The sequence below is a fragment of the Archocentrus centrarchus genome, chromosome 3 (assembly GCF_007364275.1).
Source record: "Archocentrus centrarchus isolate MPI-CPG fArcCen1 chromosome 3, fArcCen1, whole genome shotgun sequence".
NCBI classification, from domain to species: domain Eukaryota; kingdom Metazoa; phylum Chordata; class Actinopteri; order Cichliformes; family Cichlidae; genus Archocentrus; species Archocentrus centrarchus.
In genome coordinates, this window is record NC_044348.1 from 32,052,877 (window position 1) to 32,071,257 (window position 18,381).

The 18,381-nt window shown below is 43.5% G+C and overlaps 2 protein-coding genes across 2 annotated transcripts in view; one reads left to right on the forward strand and one right to left on the reverse strand.

Annotated features, from left to right (window-relative positions):
• Positions 1-224: 224 nt before the first annotated feature.
• LOC115778379 (uncharacterized) lies at positions 225-7,096 on the reverse strand. Its single transcript, XM_030726480.1, has 2 exons — positions 7,027-7,096; positions 225-1,467 (listed from the first exon to the last, which is right to left on the reverse strand). The coding sequence occupies exon 2, from the start codon at positions 1,440-1,442 to the stop codon at positions 528-530; it is 915 nt and encodes a 304-aa protein (XP_030582340.1). The 5' UTR covers positions 1,443-1,467; positions 7,027-7,096; the 3' UTR covers positions 225-527.
• A 6,887-nt stretch (positions 7,097-13,983) lies between these two features.
• LOC115778251 (calponin homology domain-containing protein DDB_G0272472-like) overlaps positions 13,984-18,381 on the forward strand; it is a 6,722-nt gene continuing 2,324 nt past the window's right edge. The window contains exons 1-2 of the mRNA XM_030726311.1: positions 13,984-14,941; positions 15,059-15,775. Of these exons, the coding sequence (XP_030582171.1) occupies positions 13,984-14,941; positions 15,059-15,775 (1,675 nt within the window). The remainder of the gene's footprint in view (positions 14,942-15,058; positions 15,776-18,381) is intronic.

An 18,381-nucleotide genomic window follows, 5' to 3' on the forward strand; every position in this document is an offset into this window, starting at 1 on the left:
AGTCTACAGAGAGTCAAACAAGACTCGGCACATATCTCCACAGCTTAGGAGCACAAACACTCATCACATACCTGAGAAGGGGAAAGGAAATCAATAAATACACTCGAACGCGATGCTTCTCCTTCAGCAGCTTCATTGAGAATGAAGCACCGCGGCCGGAGTGCCCCCCTCCTGCAGTGCAAGGTATGACTAAACGATCACATATCCCACACATTAACAAAAAGGCTCAACAAGTAGATCACCGATGGAAGAATGATAGGTTATATTCTTAACAATTCCCATGGAGATATTTACCTCAATTATGAACTTTGATTAATAATCAATAGAATAATAAAATCAACCTATCACACTCTCCCCTACAAAGTTAGATGTCGTCCCGACATCACAGCACTCATAAACCAAGGGTTCTTAAGTCATTATATCCTAGTTGGCTCAACCACGTGATCGGTGGGAGGGTACCGCCAATTAATCACCCAAATTTAGTGATCTGTTCTCTTCATTCATCATTTTCGGCACTGAATCTGTGTCTAGTATCCTTGCATAATTATAGGTTGGTAGGTCTGGAATGGATTGGTCCACAGTGTCACTGGTCGAATGTGTTGATATTGTATGGGCTGATGTTGGTAGAGCCTTTCATTTCCATATGCTGTACTATAGCATGTTGGAGTCCCAAGTTGATCATAGGTGAAGACTTTAGGGGCTCGTCTTTCCCTCCTTGGTGCACCATCTGTCTGTTCTTTTTCTCCTCCAGGTGGCTCTAGATGTTGGAATGCTGGAATTTCATCCACTGCTTTTTCAACTAAGCTCTCATCCCTGTCCTGATAGTTCTCTTCCTGTGGCACATTTTCCTGTTGTGTTTCAGGCTCATCTGTGTTTGCTATGAGCCTTCCTTCAATCAATTCATCATCACTCAAATTTTGTTTCTCCTGACCACTGTCCTGTTGTGTGTCTGCACGCTCAATCACTCCGTCTGCATGGGGCATTTGAGAGTGTATTACTGGTTTGTAACAGTACACCCATTCCTCTTCTTCATCTTCCTCTTTCTGATCTGCATTTTCTGTCTCTGTCTCCTTCCCCCTTCTTTTCTCTTCCTTTGGTGGTGCTTTTGGCTCAGTTTCCAGAGGTAAGTAATCACACGGCAGCAACAAGTTGCGATGCATGGTTCTTGACCTTCCTCTTCCTTGCTCAGGCTTGACTTCATACACCGGGAGGCCTTCTGCAACCTGACGGATCACAACATGAATATCCTGTTCCCAGTGATTACGAAGCTTTCCAGTTCCTCCCCTAGGTGTCAGGTTTCGAACAAGGACTCGATCGCCAGGACATAGCACAGAGCTTCTTACTTTCCCATCATAATGTTTTTTACTTCTCTCTGCTGCCTTCTTTGCGTTCTCTCGTACTATTTCATGTGCCTCCTGCATTTCTTGTTTCCATTTCTCCATGTATGCTCGGTGGTCTGTTTTCCCTGTCCCAGTGGTGAGACCGAACAGGAGATCAATAGGTAACCTTGGGGACCTTCCGAACAGAAGGTAGAAAGGGGAAAAACCAGTTACCTCACATTGCGTGCAGTTATATGCATAGATCAACTTGTTCAGGGATTCTTTCCAGCTTGTTTTCTGCTGATCAGTAAGTGTCTTTAACATTTGTAATAGTGTTCGGTTGAAGCGTTCAACCTGCCCATTTCCTTGTGGGTGATAAGGTGTCGTTCGGGATCCTACTATGCCACAGTTCTTTTTCAACTGGGAAAAGAGTTGGTTCTCAAATTCGCCACCCTGATCATGGTGTATCCGTGCTGGCAGTCCAAACTTCAAGGCATAATCGTTAAATATACGATCAGCCACTGTTTTGGCAGACTTAGAGGTGGTGGCATAAGCCTGTGCAAAACGAGTAAAGTGATCAACGATTACCAAGATATACTCGTATCCACCTTTACATTTGTCCAAGTGAAGAAAATCTATTGACACCAGTTCAAATGGCTGTGTGGTAACAATACTTGTGAGAGGGGCCCTCGTTTCTCTACATGGTGGTTTTTGTTTCAGGCAAGTACAGGTCTTTGTCACATAATGTTCAATGTCTTTTTGCATGTAAGGCCAAAAGAATCTATCCCTGACCAACGATGTTGTTCGATCAGTGCCTTGATGACCCATTTCATCATGCAATTCTATCAGTACAGTGGTTTTATACTTCTCAGGTAGTACAAGCTGTGTCTTGTTTGTTGTCTTCCTACAAAGAATGCCATTGTTATCAATATGAAGTTTTTCCCATTCACGCAGTAGGCACTTACTGTGGGTGCTTAATGCATTGAATTGTTGTCTTGATGGCCTTTCATTCCTTATTTTGCACTGCATTATTGGGCTAATGTTTTCATCATCCTGCTGTGCTTGCCTAATCTCTGCCACTGGGAATGGTTTGTGTGTCTCTTCACTGACTGCTGTACACTGGAGAGGGGAAAGCATTGCACAGACATTTGCTAAGTTAGATTCTTGTGTCTCAACAGCTTGGGTTATTGTTGCCACACAATCTGATCCCACTTCCTCTGTGCAGTGTTTGATCATTTCCTCTATTTTAACATTTATTCTTGACAGGCTATCAGCATCCACATTCTCTCTCCCTGGACGATATCGGATGGTGAAATGGAAATCTGCGAGCTCTGCCACCCATCTACATCCTGTTGCATTGAGCTTGGCACTTGACAGAATGTAGGTGAGAGGATTGTTGTCAGTGAACACTGTGAACGTAGGCGCATAATAGAGATAGTCTCTGAATTTCTCTGTGACAGCCCACTTTAGTGCAAGGAATTCCAATTTTCCTGAATGTAGGTGATAATTCCGTTCAGCTGCAGTCAATGTTCGGGAACCATAAGCTATTACACGGAGCTTATCATCCTGTTGCTGATAAAGAACTGCCCCGAGGCCCTGGTTTGAGGCATCGGTGTGGAGGATGAATGGTTTAGAGAAGTCTGGGAACCCAAGGATTGGTGGTTCAACCAAACAATCTATTAGACGTTCCAATATGCACTGGTGTTTTTCAGTCCACACAATTGGCTTATGGGATGGTACAGCTTTGCTCCTTCTTGTAGACTGTCTTGTGTTTGTCCTGTTTTGCGGCACATTATTGTCTTCTGCTGTGCCTTTCAGTAAGTCATAAAGGGGCCCTGCAATACGGGAGAAGTCCTGTATATACTGTCTATAGTAGCTTAACAAACCCATGACAGTCCGCAGCTCTCCCACATTGCTTGGCGCCTTATCTTTCAAAGCTCTTACTACTATGGTGTCACTTGGGTCGATTTTGCTACCTTCTGCTGAAACAATCCTTCCCAGGTAGCGAACCTCAGGTTTAAATAATTCGCACTTACTGGGTTTTAGCTTGACTCCATAATTCCTCAGCAGTTGGAGCACTTTCCTAACATGACTGACATGATCCTCAAATGAGTGACTGTACACTAGAGTGTCATCCAGGTATGGTACACAGATGTTGTCTCGCACCTCTTCCAGACACTCTTCCATGCAGCGTTGGAAAGCTGCAGGTGCATTCATTAGTCCGAATGGGATTCTTATCCATTCGTACAGGCCCCATGGTGTCACAAATGCAGTCAAAGGCCTGCTCTCTTCATCCATAAAGCCCTGATGGTAGGCCTTTCCCTGGTCTAACAAGGAGAACCACGAGTTGCCACCAAGACTGTCGAGGATGTCCTGCACTCGAGGAATTGGCTGTCTGTCAGGGTGAGTCTTTTTGTTGAGTTCTCGGTAGTCTATACAAAGACGTAAGCTACCATCTTTTTTTCTCACACAGACAACTGGTGAGGCATAAGATGAGTTGGACTTCTCTACCCATCCTTGTGCAATAAGGTTGTGCAGGTATTCTTTCATCTCCTTATACAGTGGCTTCGGTACTGACAGGTAAGTGCGTGCCACAGGATCCAAATCCTTGAGTGATATTTTCAGTTTCAGCTTTTCGATACGCCCAATGTCATCATCTGATTTAGAAAAGGAAGCGCATTCATCACGAAGCATCCCTTGTACCACCACTCTTTCAGGTTCACTCAGATGGCTCAGATCAATTGGTGGATCCCATGGAGTGTCAGGAACCCGCCCACTCTCTGCAGCCACGTGATTGACTAACACTGGGGGACACTGATTTGGTTCCTCTAAAATTGTAGCTGGATACACAGCTTGGACTTGCTGTAAGGTGCCCACAACAGTTTTTCCTGATAACTCAATGTCATGATCAGTGGGATTTTGCACATCGAGAGCAATGTAAGGAGGAACACCCTTTCTGAGTGTTATCAAAGTCTCACAAAACTCAAGCCCTTCAGCCCACTGAGGATTTATGTCAGGCTCAAAGAGAAGGGTAGTGTCTTTATTCGGTGGCTTGGTCTGCACCCTACAGTCAATCTGCACAGAGGTGTGTTTGGGTACAAGGATTTTCTCTTTTGACGTTCTCACCACATAGTCATGTGATCGGTCAGCAGTCACCAGATCAACGAAGGTAGTGACATTTTTCTCTCCAAGGCATGGGAAAGCCACTCTCAATGACTCATGCAGCTGCTCTGTTCTTGCGGTATCCATTTGCTCTACAGTACTGGTCTTCACTATTTGTTCAATGACATTAAAGCCTATAATGGGCTGTGGAAGGTTTCCACCTTTCATCACTAACATGGGAATAACAAGTTCTTTAGAGTTGGCTCCCTCAGCAGCCAAACTAAAATTGACTTCAATGAAACCCTTATAAGGCATGTTCTGTCCATTGGCAGCTGTGATTTTCAAGTCATCAGGTGCATCAAGTAACTCAGAGATGTCTTTTAATTTTTCATGTGGTAAATGTCTCTGTTTCCACTTTTCATCAACAATACACACTTGGGAGCCTGTATCCCATAACGCTTGAGTTCTGCAGTTTTGTATATAACATTCAACCATACACTGCTTCCCTACAAGAGCAACCAGACGGGATTGGCTATCCACCTTTATGGGGCGTACAGAACTTGTTTTTGGGTGAATGTGCTGGTTTACCTGAGGTTTTGGTTGTTTATTACAGTTTTTTCTGTGTTTTGGCCAATGTTCAGCTTGACAGATCTTAGAACAATAAATGCTTTTTTTACAGGCTGCACACCTTCTGAGTCTTTTGAGTTTCCCATGAACACCACAGTGGGAGCAAAGCTGTTGGGACATTACACTATTACTAGTTACTCCCTGTCCCGCGGGGGTAACCCTCTTCCGTTTAAAGGACCATCCCTGTCTTGTCTAGGGATTCTCACCCTGCAACCTGCGAGGAAGTGCTCGCTACTACCACATCTATAGCAGTGGGTGCAATATTCAGTTCCACTTTGCTGGCAGCCAACACACTTTCTGAGGCGTGCACGATTTAGAGTGGGATACTGGCGTTGTGGTGCAACTCTCGGCTGATTCTGAGCTGTATCACCTCTTTGTCCCGACCCTGCAGGAGACCAGTTTTGTGGCCAGTGCTGGAGCGGAGGAGGAGGAGGAGCACATTCTGGCACCATGGGTAAGGCAAAGTACTGTGTTTGTGCTGAATTGGGATGTTGGATTGCCTCTCTGATTTGTGCAACTTCAGCGCCCAAGTTTTTCAACAATGCCATATCAGAACGTATTTCTTTGAGTTCATTCAGCAGGTCGGACTGCGGTTTGATGTTGGTTTCAGGATTTTGGGTTTTTCCTTTTTTATCTGCAGGAGTGTCAGACTGGAGTGAGTGCACAGTGGTTGGCCGCCCCTGGGAAAGTGTTTTCTTTTTCTTTTGTCTCTCTGCTTCATTTGCACAGGCAACATTGAGTTTCTCAAGAAGCAGCTCATCACCAGTTGTTGCTTGTTGGAGGTATGGCTGCAGGTCACTTCTGATGTTGTCATTCTGCAAGCCTGTCAGAACTGTGTGGAGAAACATGCTTTGCACAAGGACAGGATCATATCTTAAACCAGATTCCTCTTCCTGTGAAGCAAATAGGATTTTTTGTCTCAAATCCAGAGCTCGAATTAAAAAGGTTTGTGGGGTTTCCTTACTACTCTGGACCTCTGATGTGAGCTGTTTGTACAGTTCTGTTGCACCTTTTTCTTGATAGTGGGACCTCAGAATCCTCCTCAAGGTAGGCAAGTTAAGGTTGGTTCTGCCCTCCAGATAACTGCGTAATTGTAAGCCTGGTGCTATTGACCTGATTACTGCATCAACTATTTCTATTTCAGGAACTCCTTTGCTGATGGCTTGTTCAATTTGGTGTGCTAGACTGGAGAAGGTAAGTTTGTCCTTTTGGCCTGGCTCACCAATCTGGCCAGCTATTCTGAATTCTCGGCCCCATGGTAATGATAGGCAGGGCTGGGGGACCTGTTTGGCATGGTTATCCTTCCCACTCACAGACTGTTTGGCTCCACTAATTGGATTTGTTTTTTCCAGTCGTGATAATGCTAAAGCCAACTGGAGTGTCTCTATCTCTCTTTTCAGTCGCTCTTCTTCTGAAGGCTGGGTGACCTGCTCTTGTGTCTCATTTGTCAGGTTAGCATCTGAGGTTATGTGTTCTAGTGCACTATTCTGAGTAGCCTGTTGCAACTCAGCGATTTTATCTTTCAAAACCAGGAACTCAGCCATACCTTGATCCTCAAGCTCGCCCAGCTCCTCTCTTTCTAAGTGCCTTATGACATATGAAATTAGGGAGGAGCGGCTTCTACCTGATACATTTTCAAGTTTTGAACCACCAATACACAGAAAATCACAAACTTCAATCAAAGTGTCCTTGTTCAATGTGTACAAAGCTCCAAAAACTTCTAATTTCAAGTCCTCCAACTCTGAAGAATCCATTTCAGTCTCTAGTTTTTGCAATGTATTAGTGTGATGCAGGACCTTCTCTTTGCAGAATAGACAGTGTAGCTCTCCTGGTACCAGTAGATGACCTCAGATTGCATGCGGATCCCTCTGCTCGGTCGCGGAACCACCACACCGTATCTCTCAGCCCGTTTGTAGATGGAAGGGGTTGAATGATGACCAGGGCATCTATCTGGGACAGCAGGACCCTCATCACATTCATCCCAGCGGTGCCTCCAAAATGTTACACCCTGAGAAGGGGAAAGGAAATCAATAAATACACTCGAACGCGATGCTTCTCCTTCAGCAGCTTCATTGAGAATATATAATTATTTTGAAGTATACACATAGATACAAAACATTAATATGAAACACTATAACAAAAGTACACATCAGTCAGTTCTAGGACAATATCACAAAATGATCTTCCTTCATCTGTCTTCACAGGTAAATAATGATTTCAACCAAGGTACAGTATAATTTCCCCGTCCTCCCTTGCAGGTAAACCCAAATATGACATAAATGGCCAAGCAAATTATTAAACACAAATTTAAATCATCAAACTCCAAAGTATTGAAAATAACACTTATATACACACATCAACAGACATTTTTCCTTATTCCTATTCTCTCTACAATAGTTGTTCAGTACAAACAGAACTAACACGCACATGCATCGCCATCACCGTATGCACACATTCTGGCGGCGCAGTGCACTATGCTAGCGGCAGCGTAGAGCACTTAGCTCAGCTAGCTAGCCAACAGTATGCTACAAGAAATGCAAAAGAAATAACACTTCAAAACGTCTTGAACAGGTAGTGAGTCAGTCTACAGAGAGTCAAACAAGACTCGGCACATATCTCCACAGCTTAGGAGCACAAACACTCATCACATACCTGAGAAGGGGAAAGGAAATCAATAAATACACTCGAACGCGATGCTTCTCCTTCAGCAGCTTCATTGAGAATGAAGCACCGCGGCCGGAGTGCCCCCCTCCTGCAGTGCAAGGTATGACTAAACGATCACATATCCCACACATTAACAAAAAGGCTCAACAAGTAGATCACCGATGGAAGAATGATAGGTTATATTCTTAACAATTCCCATGGAGATATTTACCTCAATTATGAACTTTGATTAATAATCAATAGAATAATAAAATCAACCTATCACACCTTTGTCTTCCTTTTTGGTCGTATTTCCTCCTCTTCCTCTTCTGACTGAAGGGCTGATGTGCTGCACGTGAGAGATTTCTTCAGAAGCTGTCGTGCCTCAAAGTACTGATCTACAAATTACAAATTTGAGTTTACAATAGATAACACAGCTGTCTTTAAACACATAAAATATAATAGCAAATATATTTCAGTATTTACTTAAAATAGGCAGAGGTGTATGAGAAATTGCATACCACATGATTTGATAATTCTGATATCGTATGTCTTCCAGTCTGGTCCTGGCTCCTCTACATGTTTTACTGCCTTATCCGCTCTTTCATCACTTCTATAGTTGGGCCAGTAGGTAACACCATCGCAGCGCCAGTTTTCTGGTACTACTGCTACCGCTTTGTTGCTCTGGAACTCGACCAAATGGAACATCTTGAAGTGGAAAAAGAAATCAAACAACAAAAAACAAAAAAAAAAGCGCTGCAACCAGCAACACTACCACTATTGCTTTGCTTAGAAAATAATATAACAAAGTGGCATCATCCTTGACATTTTAAATGCCTGTTAGAAAAAACAGCCTTAATAGCTATGAAGTCATACTGCCAGCAAGGACAACAGACAGATACAGAGAAAAATCTGATGTGTCCCTAAAAGGCATGGAACGTCAGTATGGCCACAAAACCATCTCTATGAGGCAAAACAGCACAAATTACAACAAGCTCTGACACTTTAACACACTTGAGTAAATCTGATGTTTGTGAAATGTTATAAATATTCAGATAGTCAGGGTTAAATGGATAATCAAAGAACAAAGATTTATCTGAGAATTCCTTGTATACCACATAGACTCCATCACTGCACTCTACAATGTTATGTACACAACCTCCAGCATAATGTGGCTTTTTAAAAGAGGAGCTTCCATAATTCTAATTTCAGACAATCGACGGATTATTTGGGCAAGGGGGAACTCTGGTTTCCTGATGAGCCTTTTGAGCTTATGCAGATAATTTTCATAAGGAAATGCAGGAAATGAGTCCAGACAACCATGTCATTGTACATCATCTGCTAGATGGACCAAACCATGTACATTATGAGCAATTTGATCTTTTCCATATATTTTACCAAAGTGACTAACAAAACATTTCAGCAAAGTACGGGCATACTGTGTGTGGCAGGACAGTCTGGAACTTACTAAAATAGCAACACCAGATAAGAGTAGCATGAAATTACAGTACATATTTTGATCCAGAAATGTGCCCATCCTCTTCTCCTGTGTACAGGAGAAACTGCCTAAATTCTGTGGCCTTCCAACGATCAATTCCCTCAGAGATCTGGGCTTCCGTGCAAACTCTACAGGAATAAAGGAACGCATTTCTAACAGTTTTGCTGACATTCTCTCCACTATGTTCACAGGTAGTCGAAAATTCAGAGGACCCCTGAGCCAGATGTGTAGCGTTCTTCTAACAACTCCTAAACAAACTAAATGCATGTAATCTAGAGGGAACCGTGAAACCACACCCACACTACTGCCAATAAATCGATGTGGTCCCTCGTGATGACGACTCTCATCAGCCATGTTTGTGAATGATTCATCTGTCCGTAGGGCATAGTCTGCACATGGGTATGTCATGCGTCTGTTAATATAGTTTCCAGGCTGCACACATTTGTCACATCCATGGTAGGCATTGTGGTTCTTTGTGTTTTTAACAAAAGGACCTGGCTGGTGTGTCACAGATGACTGTATGCAGCTTGAGTTTTAACTGTTTACCTTCTAAATCAAAACCATTTTCAAGCTGTTGCAACTCTGTAACAAAGTCTTCAAGGAAGTCTTTTGCTGAATTTGGTTTCTTTGGTCCACAGAACAGACCTATAACTACAGGTTCCTTCATGGGAACACTTAATAGTAGACCAAGGATGGGCCACAACTGCAGACAAGCACTCTTGAACAAAGGAAGTCCATCTATGTTGATTTGTAACTTCAAAGTGAAACTGTCTGCTAACGTGTGTTTGAACTTTAACAATGTATTTCTAAGAGAAGCCAGAATGCCAAAATAGTGGTACTGTCCTCCAGCCCTTTCAAGAACTGAGTATTCTGTCTCAGTTCTGAGGAGTGTCCTAGCATCCTTTGGAATATCAGAATGGTAAATGCGAAGTATGGCCAATAATGCTGTCAAAGCGACCAAGTAAATATGAAATTGTATGGCCCAGTTGAATAAACTGTCAGAGAGTGAAACCAAGTCTTGGAGTTCATCATCACATTGATCAGACTCAGATGTCTGAGTCTGAACATCACAAGCAGCAACCTCAAAATCCTCAGACAGGCCTAGATCTATCTCCATGCCATCTTGCTCACTAAAACCAGCACTGGTTTCAGTGTCTAGACCAGGGGTGGGCAACTCCAGGCCTCGAGGGCCGGTGTCCTGCAGGTTTTAGATGTGTCCCTGATCCAACACACCTGAGTCAAATGGCTGAATTACCTCCTCAGTATGCAGTCAATTTCTCCAGAGTCCTGCTAATGACTTCTATATTTGACTCAGGTGTGTTGGATCAGGGACACATCTAGAACCTGCAGGACACCGGACCTCGAAGCCTGGAATTGCCCAATGATGGTCTAGACAGTGTGGATTATCAGTGCCAGTTTGACTTTCATGAAAATGCTCTTCACTGATGTGTCCATGGTCAAGGTTCCTCTCTGTTGTCTTCTGAAAGTCAATTAAATTTGTGGCGTCATCCCTCATTTGTTTAAGTCGGTTCTCTACGTCTACACGGGCCCTCCATCTTGAGGTGGAGTTGGAGACAGGCAGAGTCTTTCTATTCATTTTATCTAAAAATAAATATTTTAGAAACGCATTTTTGTTATTATTCAGAGAGCAGACAGGATTTTAAAGCAGGCAAACAAGCCTCAATCTTGACCACAGGACAAAACCTGAAGTCACAGAACTTACACATTATAACAGAGAAGAAGCTGTTATTGCCACTTATACTGGCAATAACAGCTATTTTTCTTTAAATGGAGAATATATTATAACAGTCAAAGCTTAACGTCCATTACAGTTGCTTTTCAAGTATTGATGTGCATCTGCAAGATTTCTGACAGCATATTACAAGCTCAGGTGTGTGTACACAAAAAAAGTCTAACACACAAAAAATAGACAAGATTCCCCTCCCCTTGTAACAGTTCACACGTAATATTTCTGGCAGAAATTATTTGCAGTTTTAGGAAAAAGTATCTAAATGAACTCTAAGATTGAATTTTGGCTTACTTCAGTGAGGTAGCAGACAAGGTGGAGGGGGAAAGGCAGGCTGAGTTGATCTGTAACAGAAGACATGAATAAATTTAAGGATTATAATGATTAAACTTCAGGAAATCTTAAGCTAATTTTTTGGGGGGGCACGTTGGATATTAAACTTTGGTAAATCAAAGTATTTTAACTGTATAAATAGGGACTTTCAATAAGTTAGAGTCCAAATGTGCATTGTGGAAAAGTTTAAGGTCAAGCAAAGATAATAAATAGGGTTCATACACCTTCAACGCACTGGAGTTGGTGAATTTACTCGCCAGAAGTGAATACCTACGCTTGGGGAATTTGAGCGGATTGTTTTCTTTTGACTTAATTATAATTCCATACTCGTCTTATCCATTACTGGGATTTGCAGTTTTCCAGCCAACAATAATTAAAGCCCCACTCTGGCCGGCTAAAAAAATGTGACCTCCTAAAGGTCCGCTCACTCTCTCACAGCGACTGTCTTCTGGGGAGGGGCGGGGTCACAAACAGACTGACAGCTCACATGCAGACGTGCAGGTTCGTTTCCATCTCATAAGTTAACTATTCAGATATTTTTTTTAGGGCAGTTACAGTTTTAAGCAGTTTCAAGTACTGTGACCAAAAATCAAGCACTTTTCAATCCTTGAAAGGACAATTTTAAAATCGAAGCATTTTCAAGGATTTCCAGCACCGATAAGAAAAAAGGAATTAAATTTGAATCAAAAGTCTTAGCAGAGACATAACTAAATCCATTTCTAAAGCTTATTAAATACTTTACAGCAACACCTGAAATCGTGAGACCCACTTTAACCTGATGGATGCTCTCAGACTGAATTTGGAGAACAATAGGCTGTGTTAGCTTAACTTTACCTGCAGTCAGTCCTGGAGAGGCTCAATAAAATCCTTCATGTGCTCAGTCTGGAGTAATATCAGCTACCTGACGAAGCTGAAGTTGGTTTCCGATTGCAGCTTCCGATTCGGGAAATGGCTAAAGGGCCATTCCACTTAATTTTTCATCACCTTCAGCATCTTTAATCTGCTATAGTTAAAAAACTACAACACCTAATCACTTCAAACCTGGACTAGATTATTCTGCACTAATAGCAGAATACTTAAAACCAAGTGTGTGATTTGTGCAGAGGTGGCAAAAGTACTGACATTCTGTACTTAAGTAGAAGTACAAGTACTTATGTTAAAAAATACTTTAGTAAAAGTCGAAGTACTGGTTCAACTTCTCTACTTAAGTAAAATTAAAAAAGTACAGGCTCTGAAATGTACTCAAAGTAAGAAAGTAAAAGTAGTTCTTTGGAGGATGTTTCTACCTGCTATTTTTGTGTAAAACAAACCGAACCTCATTATATATTATTGTAATAATATAAAATAGTACATGAGAATACAAATGTTATTCCAATCTAAATTTTTATTCTAATGAATGCACTCAGCTTGAATCTGTTATGTAGGACACAAACTGTTAAAGGGAATTTAAACACAGCTCTGTTCTCTGTGTCCTCCATAGTAGAGGGTGACTGTGCCTCCACCTAAACACCAACATGAGGATACTCAGGGGTTACAGTGGGATTCAGAAAGTGGAGGAACCCTAAGATCAGCTGTAGTGGCTCTGCATGGGGAGAAGAATCACAGCTTTCTATTGTGAGCTGCAGTAAATGATGTTGGTGTGCAGGCTGTGATCAGCTGACCTGCTGCTGCTGCTCTGAGGTTTACTGCTCTGTGTGGATGAACTGAACTCACAAAGATGTAACCCAGTATTTCACAGCTATCTGGGCTGATCTGCATCCCCTACACTGACAGCATACAGGCTGTAGAAATGTTGGATTCAGTGAATGAATCTCAGCATCAGCAGCTTTGATTCAAACTCATCTCTGCTGCACTGATGTAACCTGTAACTCTGACCATGAACACAAACACTGTGCACCAACACAGAGCTTTACTGTAGTAAGTACAACAAACTAACCTATTTATTAAACACTAAATTGCAGCATTTTCATAGAATCTTTGAATAACACAAAGTCAGCATACTTCAGTTTATTTTCCAGTCCTTACCTTTAATTCTAACCTCTCTTCTTCCTCTCCTGTCCTCTTTCTCCATCTCTGAGTGAACTTCTCTCTCTTTGCTCTCCCTGAAATACAGCAGCTCTTCTTTTAGCTAGCAGACACACTGTGTAACAAACTGCACACACTTTGTGTGTTTGCTGATATTTGTTGAGCATTTAGAAACGTTGCATTTACCTGCCACACGTTACTTCCTTCATGCTCGCTCCTCTTCAGTAGCGCTAGCTAAGCTGTTTGTGTGCTGCAGCGCAACTTACGGACTCGGTCCGGCCCGCTGTGACCCCTGATTATAGCGCTATAAATGGGACGTTAATTATATGGGTTTGCGTATTTAATCTCTTTGTACGAGATAAGCCCCGATGATGGAGGATACGCCAGTACGATTGTCTCTAATGTGTTATTATTCCTCCGTTTAGGCTCAGATCGTTTGATGTTTGACGGCGCACTGACCGGAAATGCAAACTTCTCTCTGACGTGTTAAAAAGTAACGAGTCTGTTTGAAAATGTAAGAAGTAGAAAGTACAGATACTTGTGTAAAAATGTAGGGAGTAAAAGTAAAAAGTAGTCAGAAAAATAAATACTTAAGTAAAGTACAGATACCTGAAAAATCTACTTAAGTACAGTAACGAAGTATTTGTACTTCGTTACTTCCCACCTCTGTTAATGACACCCTGCAAGAAATGGAAAAAAGGCTCATAGAAAAGGTTCAACAGGACAATAAACTAACAGAGTTGGAGGACAAGATCCATGAACAGGAAAAGAAAAACAGAAAGTTGCGGAACACGATCTGGCACCCGAAAGATACATTCAAATTTGATGTGATTCACTGGGTCAAGGAAAAAGATGAAGACTTGCAAAAGAAGTTTGATGAAGTCCAGAAAACAAATAAAGAACTGCTTAAAGAAAACGAGCAACAAGAAGCTAAAAACAACGAGTTGCAGCGCAAGCTCAATGAACACATAGAGGAGCAACGCAAAATCCGTGACCTGGAAGATGCACACAAAGAGGAGCAGCGCAAACACCATGAACTGAAAGCGACACAGAGAGACTTGCTGCGCGAAAGCCATGACCTGGACCTTACATACTTAAAGGTGCAGCGCAAATTTCAGGAGGCTGAGGGAAAAACTGCAGATTTGGAAATGTGGCTTAATATATACAAGCCAAAAAATGAAAAAATCTTTGAATCGAAGGAAAAATATTGTGCCCTGGAACTCACAAAGTTGCGGGGCAAGCTCAATGAATACACAGATCTGCAGTGCAAACTCAATGACCTGGAAGCGACACACAGAGACGTGCAGCCCAAACTTCGGGACGCAGAGAAAGAAAATGAAGGTTTGCGAGCGAAGCTTGATGAAGAACAGCTAAAATATGAAGCAACGCTTGAAGCAAAGGAAGCAGCGACACATTCACAGAGAGATGTTTGGCAGATGAAGTTCTGTAGGCAGAAAGAGGAAGAGGTAGAGGTGGGGTGCAGACTTCAGGTGGCAGAGAAAGAAAATGAACGCTTGCAAGCAGAACTTGATGAAGTCGAGCTAAAAACTGAAGAAATGCTTAAAGAAATGAAAGAACGGGAAGCTAAAAACGCAGAGTTGCAGAGCAAGATCAGTGACCTGGAAGGGATGCACGCAGCGGTGCAACGCAAACTTCAGGGCGCAGAGGAAAAAAAGGAAAAAATGCTTAAAGAGAAGAAAGAACAGGAATCTAAAGACGCAGAGTTGCAGAGCAAGATCAGTGACCTGAAAGGGATGCACGCAGCGGTGCAGCGCAAACTTCAGGACGTAGAGAAAGAAAAGGAAGCCTTGCAAGCAAAAATTGATGAAGCCCAGGCTTCAGCCCAGTTAATAGATGAAAAAATGCTTAAACTGAAGGAAGAACATGAAGTTAAACAAAAGGAGTTGCAGGACAAAATCCATGACCTGGAAGCGACACACGCAGAGGAGCAGGGCAAACTTCAGGACACAGAGAGAGAAAAGGAAGACTTGCGAGCAAAGCTTGATAAAGCCAAGCTAAAAACTGAAGAAATGCTTAAAGAAATGAAAGAACGGGAAGCTAAAAACGCAGAGTTGCAGAGCAAGATCAGTGACCTGGAAGGGATGCACGCAGCGGTGCAACGCAAACTTCAGGGCGCAGAGAAAGAAAAGGAAGACTTGCGAGCAAAGCTTGATAAAGCCAAGCTAAAAACTGAAGAAATGCTTAAAGAAATGAAAGAACGGGAAGCTAAAAACGCAGAGTTGCAGAGCAAGATCAGTGACCTGGAAGGGATGCACGCAGCGGTGCAGCGCAAACTTCAGGACGTAGAGAAAGAAAAGGAAGACTTGCGAGCAAAACTTGATGAAGCCCAGGCTTCAGCCCAGTTAATAGATGACAAAATGCTTAAAATGAAGGAAGAACATGAAGCTAAACAAAAGGAGTTGCAGGACAAAATCCATGACCTGGAAGTGAAAATTCCAGACATAGAGAAACAAATTGATGGCTTGCGAACAAAGCTTAAAAAAGCCGAGCTAAAAAATAACAGAGGAAGCTGAAAACACGAAGTTGCAGGGCAGGCTCAATGAACTGCGAGTGAAATACGCAAAACTTAAAGACCAAGAAAAGAAGGCTCGAAAGTGATACTTGATGGAGCCCAGGCCTCAGCCCAGCTAAAAAATGAAGAAAAGCTTAAAACTATACGTGTAATATATATATATATATATATATATATATATATATATATATATATATATATATATATATTTTCCAAGATGGCGCTGCGAATGGATACCCTGGTACTTCGGTGCGCTCTGTTTTGTTTGTTTTTGTGCGTTATTTCTGTGTCTGGACACTCTTCTGGGTATTCTTACACCAGAGAAGAGCTTTTCAACATTAGGTCCACAAAACCTTCGGATTTATTTCCTGTTTTTGTCGCATCTGCGGCGGATTTATTACACACTCTGGCCCAGAAAGTGAGATGCCGAAAGAGAGGGAAGCGCGCTGGCGTGCTTGTGAGGCTAAGGAGACGTGGATTACGCACAGCCTTACCTGGGATTTTCCTCTCCAACGTGCGTTCACTTAGGAACAAAATGGACGAACTGCGCTTTCCGGCAAGGCTACAGGTGGAGGAGTCTGCTTCTACATAAACAGTGGCTGGTGTACGGATGTGACAGTGATTGCTAAGCACTGCTCTCCCTCACTGGAATATCTTTTCATTCACTGTAAACCGTTCTACTCTCCGCGGGAGTTCGCTTCATTCATACTGGCTGCTGTTTACATCCCGCCGGACGCGGACGTGCACGAGGCCCAGTGCGCACTCACAGAGCAGATTCTGTGCATGGAGCGGACATACTCTCTTATCATCGTACTTGGGGACTTTAATAAAGCCAGCCTGAGACAGGAACTTCCCAAATATAAACAATATATCACATGTCCGACCAGAGAGGAGAAGACACTAGACCACTGCTACAGCACGATAAGCGGGGCTTATCACGCAGTGCCCCGCGCTGCACTCGGCCTCTCTGACCACGACATGATCCACCTGATCCCCGCGTACAGACAGAGGCTGAAGCTCTCAAAACCTGTGGTGAGGACAACAAAGCAGTGGACCCGTGAGGCTGTGGAGGAGCTCCGCACATGCTTCGAAACTACAGACTGGGACTCAATGAGGGCTGCCTGTGACAGTCTGGATGACTACACGGACACTGTAACCTCGTATATCCACTTCTGCGAGGACAGCATTGTGCCATCACGCACCAGGGTGAGTTATAACAGTGACAAACCCTGGTTTACTCCCAAACTGAAGCAGCTGTGGATAGAGAAGAGGGAGGCTTTTAAAAGTGGGGACAAAGACCTGATACAAAGAGGCCAAGTACAGGTTTAGCAAGGAAGTGGCCACTGCTAGATCACATCACTCTGAGAATATACAGCAGCAGATCTCAGAGAACGACGCGGCCTCTGTATGGAAAAGTTTTAGGCAGATTACCAACTACAAGCCTAAAACCCCCCACTCCACAGACGACCTACAAACTGCAAATAGACTGAACGAGTTCTATTGTCGTTTTGATGGTCAGTTCAGCAGCCTTCACACCTCCACCAGTCCCAACTACAATACAGCCAACACAAATATTCACCCCCCAACCTCCCCCACTCCCCACACCTCAGAGAAGCCCACATCATCAAGGACGCCCACCCCAGAGTCCCCCTCCTCCCCCACCCCCACAGTCTTTTGTATTCAGGAGGACCAGGTGCTAAAGCAGTTCAGGAGTGTCAAAGCTCGCAAAGCTCCAGGGCCAGATGGTGTCTCACCTGCCACACTGAGACACTGTGTTAACGAGCTTGCCCCATTGTTCACAAACATCTTCAACTCCTCACTGGAGGCTTGCCACGTGCCTGTCTGCTTTAAAACCGCTACCATTGTTCCTGTCCCCAAGAAGCCAGGATCACTGGACTAAATGACTACAGACCTGTGGCACTGACTTCTGTGGTCATGAAGTCATTTGAGCGTCTGGTGCTGTCCCACCTCAAGTCCCTCACAGCCCCCCTTCTGGACCCCCTGCAGTTTGCCTACAGAGCCAACAGGTCTGTGGACGACGCCATCAACCTGACTCTGCACTTCATCCTACAGCATCTGGACTCCCAGGGAACCTACGCCAGGATCCTGTTTGTGGACTTCAGCTCTGCCTTCAACACCATCATCCCTGATCTCCTCCAAGACAAGCTGTCCCAGATGAACATGCCAGATCCCATCTGCAGGTGGATCATTGACTTCCTGATGAACAGGAAGCAGCACGTGAGGCTGGGGAAGAATGTCTCGGACTCCCGGACCATCAGCACTGGCACTCCTCAGGGCTGTGTCCTCTCTCCTCTGCTCTTCTCCCTGTATACCAACTGCTGCACCTCTGACCACCAGTCTGTCAAGCTTATTAAGTTTGCAGATGACACGACTCTCATCGGACTCATCTCAGACGGGGACGAGTCGGCCTACAGGATGGAGGTCAAACGTCTGGTGTCCTGGTGCAGCCACAATAACCTGGTACTGAACGCCCAGAAGACAGTGGAGATTATAGTGGACTTTAGGAAGCACACAGCCCCTCTAACCTCCATCA